This window comes from Eptatretus burgeri, chromosome 12 (genome assembly GCF_056783735.1).
Source record: "Eptatretus burgeri isolate ZD-2024b chromosome 12, Ebu_testis_v1, whole genome shotgun sequence".
Classification (NCBI taxonomy): Eukaryota; Metazoa; Chordata; class Myxini; order Myxiniformes; family Myxinidae; genus Eptatretus; species Eptatretus burgeri.
Window position 1 is genome coordinate 90,338,997 of NC_140972.1, and position 20,344 is coordinate 90,359,340.

A 20,344-nucleotide genomic window follows, 5' to 3' on the forward strand; every position below is an offset into this window, starting at 1 on the left:
TATCGCACGCTCGAGCCTATACAGGAACTAAAACGAAGAAGAAGAAGAAGAAGAAGAAGAAGAAGAAGAAACCCAATAACCCACCGTGTTTGGGTCTATTCGGCAAAATAAAAGGAAAATAAATTTTAATTTACTGATATATTTTGTAGACTAGAAACCAATAAAGCCAACGAGGATAATAAACACAGATAAAGATTAATTTGCTTTATAGCATGCTTGAGCCGATACCAGAACCGAAATAAAGAATAACCTTTCTGACCCAATGTGTTTCGTCATTTCTAGGCTTTGCCTATTTCCTATTACAAATAACCTGATGTACATACATGAAGCAAAAACATGCCTTTGGCTAATGTGCATATATAATTGTAGTTATATTCCTGGGACGTGGGATCATATATAATATATTGTGGTTATATACCTGGGACGTGGGATCATATATAATACATCGTGGTTATATACCTGGGACGTGGGATCATATATAATACATCGTGGTTTCTACCTGGGATAATTCCAATTGCACTGGGCCATGGACTAACAGCCAGTCCGAAGGCCTAAAGCCTGCCGATCTAGTGCTTCTTCATGGAATGGCAGCGCATGATTTTATTGGGGTGGAGTCAGGCCAGCTGTCCAGCCAATGGGTGTAAAGCAGTGGGATTGAGTCAGGGCAGCCAAACACTGACCCGTCTGTTATAATATTTGATGTTTACCAAGTCTAAAAAGGGTATAAACTCTGTGAAAAATTGACGAAACACCATGAAACTCGAACTTGTTCTGTAACTTATTATAATGAATCTATGTACCAAGTTTCAGTTACATATGTTAAAGGGGATGGGAAAAGGTCTGAAAAACCACAGGTGGGATGGACAGACAGACAGACAGACAGACAGAGAACAAACCCTTAGTCCCCTTCGCTGAAACTGGTAGGGGACAAATAATATGCAAAACAGTTTAAAATGGAAAATACAGTGGATGTGAGATTCACATCGTACCACAGAACTCACAGCTCTAGAGTCTAGACCATATTGAGTACCGTAAATAGTAATTATTAAAGGGTTCACAGACTGCAACAGATATTTTGGTGTGTGTGTGTGTGTGTGTGTGTGTGTGTGTGTGCGTGTGCGTGTGCGTGTGCGTGTGTGTGTGTGTGTGTGTGTGTGTGCGTGCGTGCGTGCGTGCGTGCGCGCGCATGCTTATAACTCAGAAACAACACAGCTCACTTTCCTTATTCCGTGTGTTTGTATCATCTGTTGTTTATCTGTCCATCCTTTGTTTTTTTTTTAGGAAATGCATGTGGCACATATTGGACCTTTTCCTGGTGTAGCGCCAAGTGCTCCAACAAGGTAATTGTTATTTATTCTAATCATTGGAAAGGATGCCATGACGAGGGGATCTGATGGAGATGTTTAAAGTAATGAAGGTTTCAGTAGAGTGTTCAGTGTTTGGACCTGGGCTCATAGCGTGATGGTAAAGAAGATGAGAGTTAGGACAGTTTCAAGGTGGGGCCTCTCAGTCGGAGAGCGGTTAATGCATGAAATGGTCTCCTCGGAAAGGTAGTGGCAGTGGAGGTGGTGGATAGGTTTAATGAGAATTAGATAGGTTCCTGGATTCATTAGAGATAGAGGGGCATGGGGATATTGCTTGTGTGCGGATTGATGATGGATACTGGACTTGGTGCAGCGCAGGCATGATGGGTCGAATGGCCTCCTCCTGCACTAAAATTATTTGTGTGGGTATGTGTCAAACAATTGAGAGCAGATAAGCCAACTTCAAAGTCCATACAGAACTACTCTTTTGCATCCATAGAACACCAGGTATAAATATATGAAAGTTGCTGAAAAAACTAAGAGACATGTCAAAGCTTTTTGGCTTGCACTCATCATGACGATAGTAAGGACACTGGAAATATAGATCAAAGCCAGTTATGCTCGGAGCATAGATGAGCTGTGCTGCGTGCTTGGCCAACCTTCCTCTGAATGAAAGAAGTCATGCAAAGTTTTGTCGACAAATTCTGCAAACTCTGATATGACACCTGCGGTGAAGTAACTACCCATCCTTTCAACCTCACAATAACTATCTTCATGTGGGCAATTTCCTTACACTTCCCACAACGTTGACTCCCCTCTACTTCCACTATCACTGATATGACCCACATGAAACATCGTTTGTAATTTTTTTCTCTTTTCATTATTTCCTGATTTCCTCGCTCCCTATCTCCCAGTTTCCAAACCATATTTCCAACTGATAACCGCTCAACTAGGAGCAACAAACAAGGAGGCTTTAGCCTGATGCTTCCAAATAAAACGAATACAATTACCCACTAATCTGCTAGAAACACAACTGTAACCTTAAGTGATACCCAATGCACAATATCACATCAACAAATACGAAAAACAACAACAAAAAAAGATGTACTTACCTTATTCTGGTGTCCAGAGCTCTGAAATTTCCACCAGGACCCTCAACCAGAAGTCGAAAATCTTCGGTTGTTTGTAAGTCCTTCCATTGTTGCTGAACTTCGTATAAAGTGATATGTTGAATGCACTGCTGTCTGTTTTAGATGCTTCGTATGGTATGCATGCATGTGTGATGAAAGGAGCCTTGTGTTGCATGCTTCTGAGGGGGATCCAACTTTCAGAACCATGGAGTAACATGAAGACAACACATGCCTCCTATACTTTGTATTTGTCTTTTTTTCAATACAGTGTAAACTTTAGTTTATAAGTCTTTGAAAAAACACACTTGGTCTTTTTGAACAAGAGTTGAGATTAACCCTTTGTACCCTGAGCTCCAATGACTTTCAGCTCCCCTATCCTGGCTCCCTCAAAAAAAACTGCGGCCGCTCGGGTATTCGGAGGTTTCAATAGCGGCCTCTTACGAAAGGGCGATGGCAAGACCCAGCCACATGCAATCTGCTTAGTCCCTGTCGCAGGTGAATGTGTGACCGAAATATCAGATCTCAGCTTTTTGAATAAACAAGGTTTGATAGTTGGTTATGGATCTGCCATATTTATAAAACTAGAAACACCCACTCCCTCACGGAGCGGCCCTGGGTGGGGGTATGTCATGTGCGCACCATTCTACGGAGTTGAGTTCCATTTGTATTCAGTGATATTCACCTAAATTATACATTTTCACACTTTCTTAGCCTATGATGCTTTAGACTCAGACATATCCGACAACCCACAACTTTAGACCACAACCTTCATCACCTATGACGTACCAAAGCTTATCGGCTGCATAAATATATGTGCTCATTAAGGGAGTCTACAGGCGGGGAGGGGTGTAGGGGGTTATGACCCCCCAAAATAGGTATTTGCTCTCTTCTCCGAACTACACAGAGTTTCAATGAAACTTCACCCTTTATGGACCAAAGTTTGTTTATGGCATTAAAAAAAATTCAGGGTCTTAGGTGGTCTGTGGGAGGTTTGAGTGACTATTGCTCCTGATCCAGGTGAGCTTCAGGACAGGCGGTCCTATTTTTACTTCTGGTAGGTGTGCCCCACAAAATGCTACGTTATCTATCTATACACATTCGCATGGCCTTTGTCAAGGGTGGAAAACCCCCTGGGGGTGGTTGGGCAAATGAAGTTGCTGCAACCTCCATTGCATGATCCCTCGTCACCCTGGAAAGTTTGGTTGAGATTGGATAAGTAATGAACGGATGTATCATGGACAGACAGATTGCCAATTTTAGTATGATGTTGATTTTATTTCTTGAAAATGTCAGGTTAATCCATGGCTATAAAGTGGAATTCTATGAATGTTGTATTGTTTGAATTTGTCAGCTCAATCTTGATTGTGTGTACATTTCAGACCTCCACCACCCGCTGTTGCCATGCCCAAACAAGGTTACGATCCTAATGCTGCATGGGAGCAGGTTAGTCGTGAAGTATAGATAACCAGCACTTGTGTTTCCACAAGTATGGCTCAATGGAATATCTGACTCTAAACCCCAAGGATGCAGTTGCAACACTTACTGCTCAACTGTGACATGTTTACGATGTACTTTTCTGTAGGTTGTATGTTTTTAAAGTTTATTACAATAACTGAAATGACACAGTTTTGAAGTTTTTAACAATGCATGGTTAAAATCTAAGTTTCAACGTTGTTGTAAAGTTGTTCAAAGCAGATGCCCTGATTTATATTTAACTCGCAAATACAACCTGCTGCTTCACTGATGGGGATGTTCAGTGGGGGGGGGGGGGAGTGGAAGAAGGAGGGAGAGGAGGAAGGAGGGAGAAGGAGGGGAAGGAGGGAAGGGAAGGGATGAAGCGAGAGGAGGGAAGGGAGGGAGGGAGAGAAAGGGGAGGGAGGGAGAGAAAGGAGAGGAGGGGAGGGAGAGAGAGGGAGAAAGAGGAGGGAGGGAGAGAGGAGGGGTGGGGAGGTAGGAGGGGTGAGGAAGGGAGGAGCTAGGAAGGGGGAAAGAGTGAGGAAATGTGCGGGGTGGGGAGAGTAATGCCTCACCAAATGTCTCTATGCACTCTGGGAGGGATGGTGGGAGCAAGGAGGATGGGGGAGAGAAAAGGGGGGAAGTGGGGAGGGAGTTTGTGAAGAGGTAAGCATGAGGGGGGGAGATTCTGGACTTGCGTTTGGTAGGGGGACTTGGGTGGGAAATGGGGGGAATGGTTCTCGGATTGCATTTGGTTGTGGGACTTGTAGGGAAAGGGTGGGTGGGATAGTACAGGATTGAAGGAAATGGGGTATGTTAAAACATCATGCTTTTCACAGCTTGAACCAACATGAACACAAGGTCGATGGACGTTACTTTTTCAATATGTATCAATAACGAAGTGACAAGTGGATAATGAAGCCACATCGCACAAAAAGGTTAAAGAAAGCGATGTCATCTAAAAATCGGTCCAGATGCAACCGCAACCAGTCCAGATGGCATCAGTCCACGTGTCCTCAAAGCCTGCTCTTCTGCTCTTGCTCACCCTCTCTCTGTTCTATTCACCCTCTCATTTGCTCAAGGTCATCTGCCATCTGCTTGGAAATCTGAAAACATCACTGCCCTGCATAAAAAGGTGCAACTACAGACCAATCAGCCTTCTCCCAATCATCAGCAAGGTTATGGAATCCATCATCGCTTCAGACATGAAATCCTTCCTCTTCTCCAATGGCTTGATTTCCGATCATCAATTTGGTTTCAGACCAGGTCACTCTACACTGGATATGCTGCTTCTGCTCTCCCAACAATGGATGGAGGTCCTCAATGCCAGACAGGAAATCGGAGCCGTATCCCGGGACATATCACGTGCTTTTGACACAGTCTGGCACCCTGCCCTGCTCACCAAACTCTCTTCCTATGGTATTCAAGGCCATCTCCACTCATGGCTCGCAGACTTCCTCTCCTGTCACAGTCAGCATGTGGCCCTAAATTGAGTTATTTCATCCCCTCTTCCTGTCCAGGCTGGAGTTTCTCAAGGTAGCGTTCTGGGCCCTGTTCTTTTTCTGGTTTTCATCAATGATCTCTCCGACTCTCTGAAAAATCCTCTATATCTCTTTGCTGATGACTCCACCCTCTGCCGTACCATCGGTCATCCCTCAGACCGGCAAGCAGCAGCTTCTTCGCTCACTGCAGATCTGGATAAAATCACAAACTGGTCCAACACATGGAACATGTCTTTCAATCCGGACAAATCTCACACTCTCACTATGTCTCTTCGAAAGAACCGTTTAGAAAACCCACCAATCCACTTTCTCAACAATCCTCTGGAAGAAGTCCTTTCTTTCAAGCTTCTGGGTCTCATTATCTGCCATGCCCTTTCCTGGGAAAGCCACATTTCAAACCTCGCCTCCAAAGTCAGTCGCCGACTGGGAATCCTCCGTCGGGCAAAGTCTTTCCTCAGCCCTCCTGAGCTCCTGACCACTTTCAAAGCTTTTGTCCGTAGCTTGATGGAGTACTGCTCTCCCCTCTGGGCTGGTGCTCCTACCTCCCACCTTTCTCGGCTTCACGCTGTAGAAACCAGGGCATTTCAGATCATCGGCATCTCCCGCAATGAGGCTGAGTCATTGGGCCTCTCACTCAATCACCGCAGGTTGGTCGGTGGTCTTTCTATCTTCTACCGTCTCCTCTCCAGCCTTGCCCCCCTGCTTTCTCTGCGATTTGTCCCCACCACATTTCCTTAGGGTGCTCAAGGTCAGCCAACAACCCCCTTCTGGTAAAACTACAAAAATCACGAATCACTGCTCACCTTCACTCTTTCATTCCTCTTTTTCCCACCTTTGGAATAAACTTCCTCACTCTATTCTTTCCCATTCTTCCCTCCAGGCTTTGAAAACAGCTGTTCACCACCACCTCTTATCATCCCCCATCCAAATCCTCGATCTTTTCTACCCCTGATAATTATAATCCACCCAAGCTGACTTCCTTCAAATTCCCTGCTTTCCTTCCTGAAAGTCCCTGTAATGTCCATCTTCTATTCCCCATGTTCCCCATCCCATCCCTCTCCCTTCCACAGATCTCCTAATGTGTCTGTTCCCCACTGTTTTGTCCCTCCCACTCCCGCCCCTCTTGTCTCATGCCCCTTGATGTGCGTTGTCTGTTAGCTCTCACACGAGCCTCGACAAGGTATACAAAAAAAAAATGAAATTTTAAATTTTTTTCAGTGGGTAAGGCACCACCCGAGGCACCGCATGGACCATGGGCCCAACACAGTCAGTCGATGTGAGATGTGTACATTATTTTTTCGATGTAACTGTGTGGAAGTGATGGGTGGATAATGAAAGCAGATCACACGAAAAGGTTAACGTTAAGAGATTCTAGAGGTTATCGTATGTGCAGAAATGAGAAGAAGCCATGAAAACTGGCATCTCCGGGTGTTTATAAGCGATTTATAGGTATGAAGATGAGGCATTCGATGATATGAGTGAGGAAAGTGAAAAAAACATTTTTGAGCGCTTTATCGTTAAGAAATTGTTGTGGCCTGTTCCAAGTCAGGTAATTATTGAGCAGACCAAAAAAAAAGGCAAATCAAGACCTCAGCGAGGTGACCAAGGATGAGCCTTGATAAAGGATATCATTAAATAAGGATGCTAATTATCTTCAAAAGGGGTGTTTTAATTAACCCAAACACCCAATTTTCACTCGTGCATTTCTTTGGAGTTCCTCTGAGTATGCATGCAAAGTTTCAGGCTGATAGGTTTCATGGTTTTGGAGTTGTGGAGGATACACACGCACACGCACACGCACATACTCCTCTCTGACATTTATTATTATTGATAGCATTTGGTTCATACGAGACGAACCTCTCAAAGCTCATTGAATATTTTGCAGATGCTGTTTGATTAATTTTAAAAGTAATTAAGTATCCATGAAACTGACATCTGTTGTTGCATTTTTAGGCTGAAACTCCATCAATGACCAGCGTCAGCAAAGTTCCCCAAAGGTATATTTATATCGGTCATTTAGTTCAACATTTGAAATAACGATGATTATTTTATACATGCTTCATAAAGAATGCCTTGCTAATCCATGCTGCATTTCAAATTTCCCAGTGCATTATTTAATTTTACACTTTGTAAAAAATAAGTTTTCACTGAAATTTATTCACAAATAAAATTCTAAAGTACAATTATATGATTGACGTAATTGATTTGATTGATTTCCATCAGAATTGACGGCCTAATTGTGAGAGTGTCTGCTTTGAGGCTGGTCCGGTTCGAACCCCGGCCGAGTCATACCAAAGACTTAAAAAAAAATGATACATGTTGCTTCCTTGCTTGACAATTAGCATTTGAAAAAGATAGAGCACAGACAACCATAGTTTGGCAATTATTAAACAGTCTTGATAGGTCTCATAGCCCCCTCCTGTGTTGACCTTGTAAGGGAACTTGTATTATTATGGGCTTCTCTGCCAATTTAGCTTATGCAAATGAATCAATGACTGGTAAGCTTCAGCGATAACACTGAAAGCATAAACTACAAGTTACTATAATGAGGTCTCCTGGAAGAACAAGTCTGGTTTTGAATGATGTGTTCCTTTTTGAGGTTGATTCAGGAAATGTAAGCCCATCATGTCTTATTTACTGCATCATGACTCCAGTTGCCATCGCTGCAAAATCATCCATAATAAAGATAATTAAAGAGAGGACTCTACTGAGGACAAAGGCAAGCATGGCATGAGCATTAATTGCACACACTAACTGAAGCCCAGCAGTGTGTTGCTATTTAATGAGCGATAGATCAAACGTGTGCTGGCAAGATGGCCGAGATGTACACACACTCACCTCAAAGCTGTCTAACCTGGGTTTGAATCCCGACCCAGCTATAAGCTGTCGTCCAAGTGTTTCACAGACAGGGTGATTGGTCAAGTATGTGCCGTCCCTGGATGGACGTTAAACGGACGTTCCGTCTGCCAGCATTAGCTTATAGACGTTAAAGGCCGCATGGTATCCTTCCCGAAGAGTAGGCAAGCCTATCGCTGGCACCATGAACGAATTCTAAATTCCTGCCCTAACAAATGCTGGGAAATGCAATGGCAAACCACCCAGTATAACCCTTGCCAAGAAACTGCTTTGGCGGTACTGATGTCCTGCAACAGAGTATGGTACATCAGAATCAGAATAGACAAAATGCATCAAATTCAAGAGGAATTTTGTGAACATAACGATGAATATTTAGATTTAAAGGTCATATCCTAATCCGAAAGAAAGTAAAAAATGGATTGGGATTCAGTTGTTCATATGAAGTACGCCATGCAGTACTGATGGATAAAATGCTTCGTTGCCATAACTTTATCAATCTTTTTTGTTTAAAGCTTCAAATTTTTAAATCTCTATTTGTTAATTTTTTTGCGTTTTGTTTGTATTTTCTCACATTATTGATTTGACCTGTGTGATAGCCTCTCGTTTTGATTGAATATCTGATTGTATTTGCACATCCGATTCATGTATGTGTTTTTGGGTGAGCACGTTCATCACGATGAATCTCGTAGTCAAAAAAAAATCTTCCATTTCTGACATGTTTTTTCATCTTTAGCTTTCATTCCACTATTTCTCCTCTGGAATGTGTACAGCTGAAGTGGAGCTGAATATATATTTATTGTATTGATTTGACCAGCTAGCCTTTCCATCCTTTGAGATCTTTTTCAGAGTCGATGTTTCCAGGTTTACGTTCCAAAAGGTAATGGCGTTCGTTCATGATGGCTTTGTAATAAAATTGACAAACCACTTTAATGTTAAAGTTCCACCATTTAAAACTTAATGCCCAATGCCAATGATACATTTCCTCCGTTGGTGTCTATCGTGGATGCTCTTCCTCATGATTACACTCTTGTAACAGAGAAATCGATTGAAAATATAAATTTGCCAATTCATGTTGAGCACCTTGCTACTATCTGAGTCGCATCAAAAGTGATGATCCTTCTATGTGGGAGAAAAAAACAACAAATGTAACTGTTACATCATAGCAGCTTGGTGGATAAGTGTGTCAAGCTTCTTTTATGAAGAAGAACGTGATATTAGCCATCCAGATATTACCATCCCAATGTTTCTGCAGGGTGCAATCTGCCTGTGACAACTCCCACCCAAACCCACACTACCCCTTTTGTGAAACTCACAAAATCCAGAATCACTGCTCACCACCCCTTATTCGTTCCCCTGTTTTCCAGCCTTTGGAACCAACTTCCTCAGTCTTTCCAGGGCCGGTGCAAGGGTAGTTGTCGCTTTAAGCAAACCTTCAGTTCTGCGTCTCTCCCCATGTTGTACATCTTCCTCGAGCTTCAAATGATGTTCTATCATTTGCTTTGATGTTCTAATCTGCAAACTGTGGACATCATAGAGGAAGCCAAACACAGAACTAATTTGATGCATCTATGTGAATTGTTTTTCAACCAATTGTATTGCTGTGTCAAGGATTGGAAAAAAAGAAAAGAAGTTGACTCAATTTTTCCTTGGGGTTCTAAATTGGCTCATCATCTGTTTCAAGTGTGAACTACTTCCTACTTCTACAAATTCGGACCAGATTTGGTTTGAAGTGTGCCGGTGTCTCCCAAGTCCTCAGCAAGTTCACCTGCATCTATCTACCAGTGTTTCGCAACCCTTCGCCACTCCTTTAGTCCACAAGAAACTTCATGGTTTTTCTCAGTTGCTCACTGTCATCATCTATTAGCATGTCAAATTTCTTCTTCTGAAGTTGTTTGCTCGTCATATTGATTTCAAAGAAGATGGCATAGCACTCAACAAGAGAAACCACAAACTTGAAGCAAGAAATGACTTTTGCAAGAGCTTCTGCATCGACTACTCGTGAGGTATATGTTTACCACTACACAGCTAATGCGGTTAACACAGTTTGTACCACAGATAGTAAAGAATGGGGGGAGGAGGGTAAATGATGAGACAAAGTGAAGAAAGAATCATTTACCTAATCCCCACACAATGATGATGCTTGTGTGAGTTCGGTGCTGGGTTCACGAAAGATGGCAGAGCTCAGGCAGCATTCGCAAAGATAAAGATGTTGATGGTGGCACCCTCCTTTACCAGTAGTTTTCAGGTGTCGTTCATGGTTCTTACTTCAATGCATGACCACGGGGTGTACTTATGGCGTCCAGGTGGGTGTCGGGGGGGGGGGGGTGGCGGTGCGGGGGCGTTTGCCTGGCTTGCAATGCTAGCCGGAAACAGTTTACTTGTTTACTTCTGTAATTTCATGAATAGTTTTTTCATTCACTTTTTTCCTCACTGAGTGACCACCTTGTCTGTGTAGTGGTTGCACCAGGCCAGAGTTTCTTCAGTCTCACTGTTCCCTCCAGGGCATCAAGATAGCTGTCCACCATCATCTCAAGTCATACCCCATCCACAAAACGTTTTTTTTCTACCCCCATTAACCCTCCCAAAGCCCACTTCTTTGTGTTTTTAGTTATTATTTCTCCTTCTGTATTTGAGATTTTGCAGCTGTCTTCATCATGTTCATCCCTTGTGTCCTCCCCTTGCCCTCATTCTTCCCCACATCCCTTATTCCTCCAATTCTCCCTTTATTTTGTCTTCAACTTTGCTGTTGCCCCCCTCCCAACCCTCACACCACCCCTCTCTCATTTGTGTGTCTACTATACCCAAGCTTAATTTATGTCTGGGATTCTTTTTGTTCAGTAACATCCTGATTTGTTCTGTGTTCTACCTCCCTCATGAGAATTGACACTGTATGCAAATGAGGTGGTGGTGGGAGAGGAGGGAAGGGGCAATGAGGATACATCATGTCCTGTAACAGTGTCATCATGAGTTTGACCATTGTTGTTTCTTTCCCCCTTTTTCCCTGCAAATGGGATGTTCCAAATAGAGCTAAGTAAAATTTTCTTTAATGATCTTTTGTTTATTGGTTATACAAAAACTGAAACCAACATGTAGTTTCTAAAACATTGTTCAAACATTTCACTGGATATCTTCTGTGCTAATGATGGATTGATTTGATACTGTCCCCAGCTTGTAATACTTATTCTTGCCATTGGGGCATGGCTTTCAAGATGCATTTATCAAACCACTTTTTTATGGTATTAGAACAGTGGCAAGCCTTATGGTGAAACAGGCACCTTTTGTTTCACCATACTGCAGCACACATGAAAGTATTATGATATTTATGTACAAATAAAATGGCCGCCAGTCGACCAGTCGGCCATCTTTCATCAGATCGCAAAATAACGTTAGGTGCAAGTGTATGCCATTGTGTGCTATGTTTGTGCCAAGTTTGAACAAAATCAGACCATGCATGTCGGATAAATGGTTTGGGACATGTTTAAGAAACAAAATGGCCACCAGTCGGCCATCTTGCCTCTGATCTCGAAACAATGACATGCATATGTAAGCCGTCATTCATTATGTGTGCCAAGTTTTAACATCAGTAAATGCATGTCTGAGAAATGGTTGAGGACATGTTTAACATCAGGGGGTTTTTTTCAACTAAAATGGCCGCCAGTCAGCCATCTTGGATCTGATGTCGAAAAAAACATGATGTGCATATGTATACCATGATGTGTTGTCTTTGTACCAAGTATGAATAAACTTGGTCCGTACATGTCCGAAATATGGTTGCGGGCACGCGCGCGCACAAACATACACACACACACACACACACACACACACACACACACACACACACACACACACACACACACACACACACACACACACACGAAAATCGAGACCAGATCCAGAAGCCCCAGTTTTGGACTAAGTCCAACGAGGGCTAATAAAATGTACAATGAAAACTGATCATTAACTGTCTTAATGTTGCAAATGATGAAACAATGCCTTTGACATCTATGTAAAGCATGTGCTGTCAATTATATATTGATTCACAAAGATCTAACCCTAACATCATTACTCTGAAAACTAGAACAGAACTCGGTAGAGCACATACCTCTGCTAGGCTGAACAGATTACTTTTTTTTATCCCACTGATGGGCCAGATCTGGATCCGGACCTGAACAAAAATCGAATCTGCTTGTTCTTGTCACCTACAAAACTCATCCACCAAGTTGTGTCATAACCAGTCCATAACTTTTTGATATATTGTGCTGTGCTTCTTTTTTGCCCCATCTCTCAATGGTGAGGAATCACTTGAAAAATGAGAAAATTCTCGGATCCGGATTCTGATCTTCATCAAAATCGAATCAATTCGTCCTCGTCACACACCCAACCTGTCCCCCGAGTTTCATCCAAATTTGTTCAAAACATTTTGAGATATCCTGCTCACAGACAGACAAACAGACAGGCAGACAGGGATGAAAACATAACAAGAAAAAGAATGTAATACTGTAGAAAGTAAATCATAAAGTCTGTGTGTTGCTTCAAACCTTTTTTTTCCATTATTTATTGGAAAGAAATTTCATGTTCGTGTTTTGCAGACCACCACCACCACCTCCTCATCTTCTACAAGGCAATTCCAATTATGAGCAGTTCACTTGAAAGGTAAAGAACAAACTCTGCAACAGGTATTCTTACACTGGTTTAATAAAAGTGTATTTTACATTTAGTGATTAGGGACATATCAGTATCATTGATTTTATTCATGCCTTCTGATATACAGTATTGTAATGCACTCTTTGAAGAACTTCCCAACATGACCTTTTCATTTGTAATCCCAATACGGTATTCATTGTGAGGCTGCATTGATGACAATATTGTTGGAAAATTCGTTCTTTTTTTTTTTTTTTTCTTTCAGGGCAAAAGTAAAACATCTTTTCAATTTGAGTCTGAAAAATTCAGTTATTGATCTGCAGAAATGGTTACACTGAGAACAAAAGATGGAATGTCAAACACGGTGGAATTCACGCATCGCAACGTGTTGTGCTAAAATGTTCAGAATGTTTTCTCTTCTTTGGCAACTTTTGGAGTGAGAAGGAAAACTGTTTAACTTTGAAAGTTAATTTTTCTTAAGCTGTTTTAATTTTCTGAATTTACTCGTACTCTGTACCTCGTATTATACGACACCGGATCATGTGTCTCTTTTTGTTCTTCGTGTCTCTACATCTGTAGTTATTTTAAATGACGTTTGAAATTAAAATGTGATTATGCTTCCATGCCAAATACCTTTTGTCTCCAAGTCTTCCTTTTCTTCATCAATCGTGTTCACTCCATTCAATCATTTTGATATCATTCATATGCTATGTATTGATCAACTACATATTTGTGTTGTGAAGTTTTTCCTGAGATTCCATAGTTTCTATTTGACAGTTTTGCAGTGGTTTCAATAATATCGGAAGCTGAAATGCTGAAATATGGATAGCACTTCAAAGATTTGCACATATTAATCATTTTATTAAAATATTTCGGCAAATGAAGCAAAAATGGTGACAGAATGGTTTGAAGAGAATATGTTTGGTTCTCTTACCATTCCCATTCAGACCTTATTCCTCCTTGACTCGCAAGGACTCGTGCCATAACTTCTCCTTTTCATCAAAAGGCATTAAAATATGAAATTGGTGAAATGTGTTACCTTGCGTGAAAGTGGTGTTTCTATTTCATTGTGAGGTTAGAGGGTGGAAATCAGATATTATCCGCTTTGTGGCACATTTTATGATGTTGAGTGAAGATTTTCATGGATGCAGACATTTTTGAATTTTTTTTTTAACCGTTCAAACATTTTTGACAAATGACACGAATATACTAATGGAAGGGTCATCGCATGTACAAATCACCTACTTGCATGATGACAGAGACGACAGACAGCATAGTACGTGACATCAGACAAACATGGTCGTTGACCTTGGGGGAAGTAACTTCAAGTAACACACTGAATGCTGGTAGTACCATCTAGTGGTGGGGCTTTTCTCTTCGCAGTCAGCAGGGCATTTTCAGGGCGGAATCTTCCTCCCAAAGGCAGTGCCAACCCACATTGACCGTCCATACATTTAGACTGCAGAACATGGAGTACCAATGGTCATGCAAGCAGATTAACGACCATACTTCCCAAACCTCAATTGCAAGATAATCTGTGGAATGTTATGCGAGAGCACACACCTCACTAACCAACCTTGCAGTGTATGGACACAATGGTTTTCAAGGAATAGTCAGAGCATTACCATGAAACTTGTTTTCTGATGCTATGACACTGTATTCAGGCTGGTACAGAGGCCCAATATACATTAGTGCTTGTTTCCAAAATAGTTTCGCTTGTGTAACTCATATTATGATGATCACTTCAGAAATAGCTTGTTTGACGTTGCGGAATGCATTTTGTCTGACATCATCTACTTCCCACATTTCACAGTGTTGCCCAAGGCAAGCTGGCTCTGACATTGATCCTGTTCATCCCGTTTTGAGTAAGTTCTTTGTCACTGATGAAATTCATAAACTACACATCTAAATGTATGCCTGGTGTTGGCTTAATTGATAGGGTGGTGGGCTTGGGATCCAAGGGTCCTGAGTTCAAATCCTGCTTTCGATTGAATTAATACCGGGTGGGGTTGACTCAGCTTGTCATCCTTCTGAGGTAGGCAAAATGAGTGCCAGCTTGCTGGAATGATTTAGCTGTTCAAGTATCCTGTGCTGGAGTGATGACCTGTCCAGGATTGTAGCCAATCACCCAGGAGACTGGTTCAGCAGCACCAATGATCTGTACAGCGTGTGGTCCTAGTCGGTGGGTATCTAAATAACAACCACTTAACAGTTTAACCAAATTTGTTACCCAGAATTGTCTGGTCATAAATTTTGCCATATTTGTGATGGGTTGTGAACATCTTAAAAACCCTTCTTCCAATTTTTAGCTTCAGTGGATGAAATGATTCAAGACAAAAAAAAATTTCACGTTTGGAGAGTTAAGACGTTATAAGAGAGACAATGAATAACCTGCACCATCTTTGTATTAACTTGAAAAAGTAAATGCATTATTTTGAAATGGCTTTAGGATTACTCATTACCAGGCTTACCAAAAAGGATGACAGTGAGACATAAAAATGTTAGTTATTAACAAGATGCAAAGCAGCATAAACAAGAATGGCACTCGATAGAGCGCATACCTCCACCAGGCTGAACAGTTTACGGTTTGTATCCCACTGAGGGACTGGATCTGGCTCCGGACCTCCAAAATTGAATTGGCTTCTTCTTGTCACCGAACCAACTCAACCACCAAGTTTCATCAAAATCCATCAACTTTTTGAAATACCATGTTATTTATACATCGTTTTGGCCCTATCTCTCAATGGTGAATAATCACTTTAAACTTTGAGTATCCAGATCTTCAGCAAAATCAATTTGTCCTTGTCACACACCCAACCTGTCCACCAGGTTTTGTCCGAATGAATGAACAAACAGTAAGAAGAGAATACAAAAATCTGTTGGTAAGAAATAAATTTCAAACCAAAATGTTTGTTGTCTCGTCTTTTTTTTTTATCATGTCTCAAAAAGGAGGTGGTCCACGGAAAATGATTGATTGGCCTGGTGGTCTGTGGACTGAAATGAGTTGAAAACCATTGGGTTACAACATTAGGCCAGGGTAGGGATGTTAAATTGTGGAGGTCATGCTGACCACGTGACCGGAAGCATATCAAAATGGCAGGTCAGGTCAGGTATGGGAGCATGCGCCAGAGCAGCGTGTCGCTGCATCCACTTTCCGCCGGTACTCCAGGTGCCTCTGTCTGGCCATCCCCCAGGCAGATGCCTGGCCCATCCCCATCTCCTTGAGATGCCGATCAACCTGCTGCAACCACAAGGCACGTGGTCAGCCCATTGGCCTCCTCCACTCAGGAGACTCCTCGCTGAGAGAATCTGGTGAGCAGGATCAGCGTCAGGAAAACGAGCCACATGTCCATACAGCCGCAACTGATGCTCACGGACTACGCAGGTAACAAATCTCATTTGAGTCTCTCTCAGCAACCACTCGTTGGACACAAAGTCTGACCAGCGATAGCCAAGGATTCTCCGAAGAGACCTGGTACCAAAGGAATCAAGTCTCTGTCTCAGATCCTTGGTCAGAGTCCAAGTCTCACATCCAGAGAGCAAGACTGGAAGCACCAAGGACCTGAAGACTCGGACTTTCGTCCTCCTGCACAAGTACCTGCAGCACCATACCCCATTATCCAGTGAATCCATGACTCCGCAGGCCCGACCCAGACGTCTATTGACCTCTGACTCACAGCCGGCAGAGACATGAATATCACTGCCAAGGAAAGTGAATCTCTCCACGACCTCAACATCCTCACCACAAACAGGCACAGACAAGACAGCAGCATCCAAGATGTCATCGAAAGCCTGGATCTTCGTTTTGACCCAGGAAACCCGTAATCCCAGCGGCTCCGACTCCTCATTCAGCACCTCGAGGGCCCCCAAAAGGATATCTAAAGTCTCCGCAAAGATGACTGCATCATTTGCGAAATCAAGGTCAGAGATCTTCACATTCCCAAACGATGCACCGCAGCTTGATCTCTCTGTCATCCTCCCCAGAATCCAGTCCATACAAGTGCTGAAAAGTGTGGGGGCCAGTACACACCCCTTCCAAACTCCAGTAACAACTGGAAATAAGTCAGAGATGGTACCACCACATCTCACAGCACTCTCAGTACCAGAGTAGAGTTCAGACATCAGATCGATCAGTTTTTGTGGCACCCCACGAAGACCAAGAATCCTCCAGAGGGCATCCCGATTCACTGAATCAAACCCTTTACAGAGATCAACATAGGCTGCAAGCAACCCCTGCCAAAACTCTCGTCTGCGTTCATTGAGGACCCGAAGAGCAAGGATACGGTCAATCGTTAACCTCTTTGGTGTGAAGCCTGACTGCTCTGGATGCTGGTGCTCAAGCAGATGGTGGCGAACCCAATCAAGAATTATCCGAGCAAAGACCTTGCCCGGCAATGAGAGCAGCATCACCCCTCGGTAGTTGTTGCAGTCTTGGCGATCACCCTTCCCTTTCCAGAGAGGTACAACAAGGCCCCTCTTCCCAGTCCGTTGGGATGATGCCTGTGTTCCAGGCAAAGCACAGAACTGCATGCAACGACACGAGTGCAGCATTTCCACCAGCCTTGAGAAGTTCAGCATGGATGCCACAGATCCCTGGAGCTTTACCCCATTTCAACCGGTTCACCACAGCCTGCGTTTCCACAAACGAAGGTGGACCACAGTGGATTGGAGGGTCAGCAACAGGAATTGTAACACCCCTGACATCCAACTCGAGAGCTGGTGGATCAACCTGGTACAACCGCTCAAAGTAACCAGCCCAGCGGGCCTTCACTTCGGACTCCTCTGGAAAGAGCCTACCACCCTCTGCTCTCACTGCAGAACACCGAGGGATGGGCTTAGATGAACGCAATGCACGAATTCCCCTGTAAGCAGGAGGAGAATCACCTGACCACAGGTGATGCTCTACACCCTCACAGATTCCTCGCACATAGGCCTCCTTGTCCACCCTTAGCGCACGTACAGTTTTACGCCTCAGCTCCCTGAACAGCTCAGCTCTCCCATTCAGCTTGGCCCTGTGACTCTGGTCAATGGTATCCAGTGTCCCTTGAGAGACAAAATTATTCTTTGCGCTAGGGTGAGTTCCAAGACGTCCACTGGCAACATCAAGGACGGTGGTCTTGAAGGCACTCCACACTCTTCAGGACCTCCCAAAGCACCCAGACCCCCCAAATCTCTACTCCACTTGTTCACAAACTCCTCAGCTACCCTCTAATCCTTGAGCTTGCCAAATATCCAGCCTAGGCAGGGATGGTACCATTCTCCTGGATTTCAGGTGCAACTTCAGAGTTGCTACAACAAGCTGGTGGTCAGTATTAAGGAACTGAGCACTCCGGTAGACCGTGCAGTTCTGGATCATCCTCCAGCAACCATCATCGAGGACATGGTCAATCTCCTTTGCCACACCGCCCAATACCAATACCAAGTCCAGCGATGAGCTTATGGGCACTGAAACCAAGAACCAGCCACCCTAAGTCCATGATTTCTTGCAAAGTCAAGGAACTTAGTGCTATTCTGGTTCATAGTTCCTGACCCATGGTGACCAACTGCACAGGAAGTACTCCCACTGAGTGGGTTTTCAGATTTCTTTGTGTTTTTGTGTTTTGTGGAATGAAGGGTTTTACGGTGGCCGGAGTGCAAATCCTGCCACCAACTTCCTAATAAGAAGTAACCCAACTGCAGGAGGACATCCGCAGGCATAGTTGGCACTAGATATGGATGGCCATTGGCTCACAAGGAGCTCCTCGGCCCTTTGACAGGTTTTGTTTTTAATCCTGCTGGGTGTCCATATCCAAACACCCTCCTCACCAAAAAAAACCTTGTGGGGGAGACGGTTTAGTCACCGACAACCCGATCATTGAACAGGTTAGTACAGGTTTACATGATACCTGTGGCAAGTCCCAGATTGAATCTGGCCTGACCTGACTGACAAAATGGCCGACTTAGTCAATATTTGGGAAAAATAATGCAAACTCCTTCAAAAATATTCTTCTCCATACCCACCAGTCAGAATGCCACCATATTTGGGTTCCAACATTAGACCCGGGGAGGGATGTTGAATTGCAGAGGTCATGCTGGTCACGTGACCGGACGTGTGTTAAAATGGCCGACTGTCAATTTTGGGGAAAATCACATAAATTCCTTCAAAAATATTCTCCAGAACCAGCAGTCAGAATGCCACCAAATTTGGGTTGCAACATTAGGCCAGGGTAGGGATGTTAAATTGTGGAGGTAATGCTGCCAACATGACTGGAAGTGTGTCAAAATGGCGGACTTAATAAATTATTTGGAAAAATCACGTAAATTCTTGCAAAAATCTTCTCCTACCCACCAGTCAGAATGCCACCAAATTTGGGTTACAACATTAGTCCAGGCCCCAAATAAGCTACAGTTCCAGTGGTCCTATTTTTAGATATACATATTTGTTGTCATACACAGACAAAAATATTCTGTGTGCTTATCACATGCAAGGTCTGATAGAATGGTGCAGAGGTAATGGTGTATTGAGTTTTGAGCTGTCTTTTCTGGGTGGGATTGTCGACTCGACGATAAACTGTTAGATTGCATCATGAAGTATCCCAACCCTTGGATCATTTCAAATATTCCTCACTAGATTTGTACAAATATTTATTTAGCCAGGTGTCTCATCTTCTTGCATTAGTGGACGTTAAAGTTCCTTCGATGTCTTTTTGCGGAGTAAGCGAGTTATCGTCGGCGTCCTGAACAAATAACAAATTCCAGCCGAAATCACCTTCAGTTTCCAATCTGATCTGAGAATTCTTAATCAGAACATTCTTCATCAAATTCACTTTCTGATAAGTCCATTGTGTGCTGAGACAATCTTTCCCCTGATTACATCACAAAGATGACCTCATGACAGTTTTCTGGAAATTTGAGCGGCAGTACCCACCAGGTTTGCTTTTTTAACTGCAACACCTAAAAAAATTATTAGAATTAAAAACCACGTTGAATTCTTTGTTTATTACTTAAAAATCAATATAATCACACATCATACTCCATCGTACAGTCATTCCTTGGCACACCTGAGCTTCTAACCACCTATAAGGCCTTCATGCCCAGCTTGATAGAGTACTGCTCCCTCTCTGGACTGGCTCCACTACCTCACACCTTGCTCAGCTTTACCCCATGGAAACCAGGGCCTTCAAGATATTGGGATCTCTCATGATGAAGCTGAGTCTATGGGTCTACCATTAAACCTTCAGAAACAGATCAGTGGTCTTTCTGTCTTATACCGCCTCCTTTCTGGTCTTTCACCCTCTTCGCTTTCCATGCCTTACCACCCCCCTCCCCCCCCCCAGGTTTCTACAGGGCACACAAGGTCCACCATCAACCCCCTTCTGGACTGTGGACATTTAATAATTTGTGTTCTTATTAAATAATGTTTGCAATGGCCAAGGCCTAACTGTGATGGCTGTCATGTACCACTCATTTTGCAAGA

General features: G+C 43.1%; 2 protein-coding genes across 19 annotated transcripts in view; one reads left to right on the forward strand and one right to left on the reverse strand.

Moving 5' to 3' along the window:
* Window positions 1-13,522, forward strand: part of LOC147016116 (disintegrin and metalloproteinase domain-containing protein 9-like) — a 112,269-nt gene extending 98,747 nt beyond the window's left edge. For all 4 annotated transcript variants that reach the window (XM_085848840.1, XM_085848841.1, XM_085848842.1 and 1 more), the window contains 5 exons: window positions 1,282-1,340; window positions 3,814-3,877; window positions 7,345-7,388; window positions 12,837-12,900; window positions 13,154-13,522. In XM_085848840.1, coding sequence (XP_085704966.1) covers window positions 1,282-1,340; window positions 3,814-3,877; window positions 7,345-7,388; window positions 12,837-12,897 — 228 coding nt within the window. In that variant the 3' untranslated portion in view covers window positions 12,898-12,900; window positions 13,154-13,522. The remainder of the gene's footprint in view (window positions 1-1,281; window positions 1,341-3,813; window positions 3,878-7,344; window positions 7,389-12,836; window positions 12,901-13,153) is intronic.
* Window positions 1-20,344, reverse strand: part of LOC147016117 (uncharacterized) — a 68,838-nt gene that overhangs the window by 42,837 nt on the left and 5,657 nt on the right. For 9 of the 15 annotated variants that reach the window (XR_015050005.1, XR_015050003.1, XR_015050015.1 and 6 more), the window contains one exon: window positions 14,242-14,347. The exons of 5 other annotated variants lie outside the window; for them this stretch is intronic. Coding sequence is in view for 1 of the 10 variants with exons in the window: in XM_085848847.1 (XP_085704973.1) it covers window positions 14,242-14,347 (106 nt within the window). In the remaining 9 variants the exon portion in view is untranslated. Of the gene's footprint in view, window positions 1-2,416; window positions 3,820-14,241; window positions 14,348-20,344 lie in introns of those variants that run through there. One more of the 15 variants, XR_015050010.1, reaches the window with a different exon arrangement.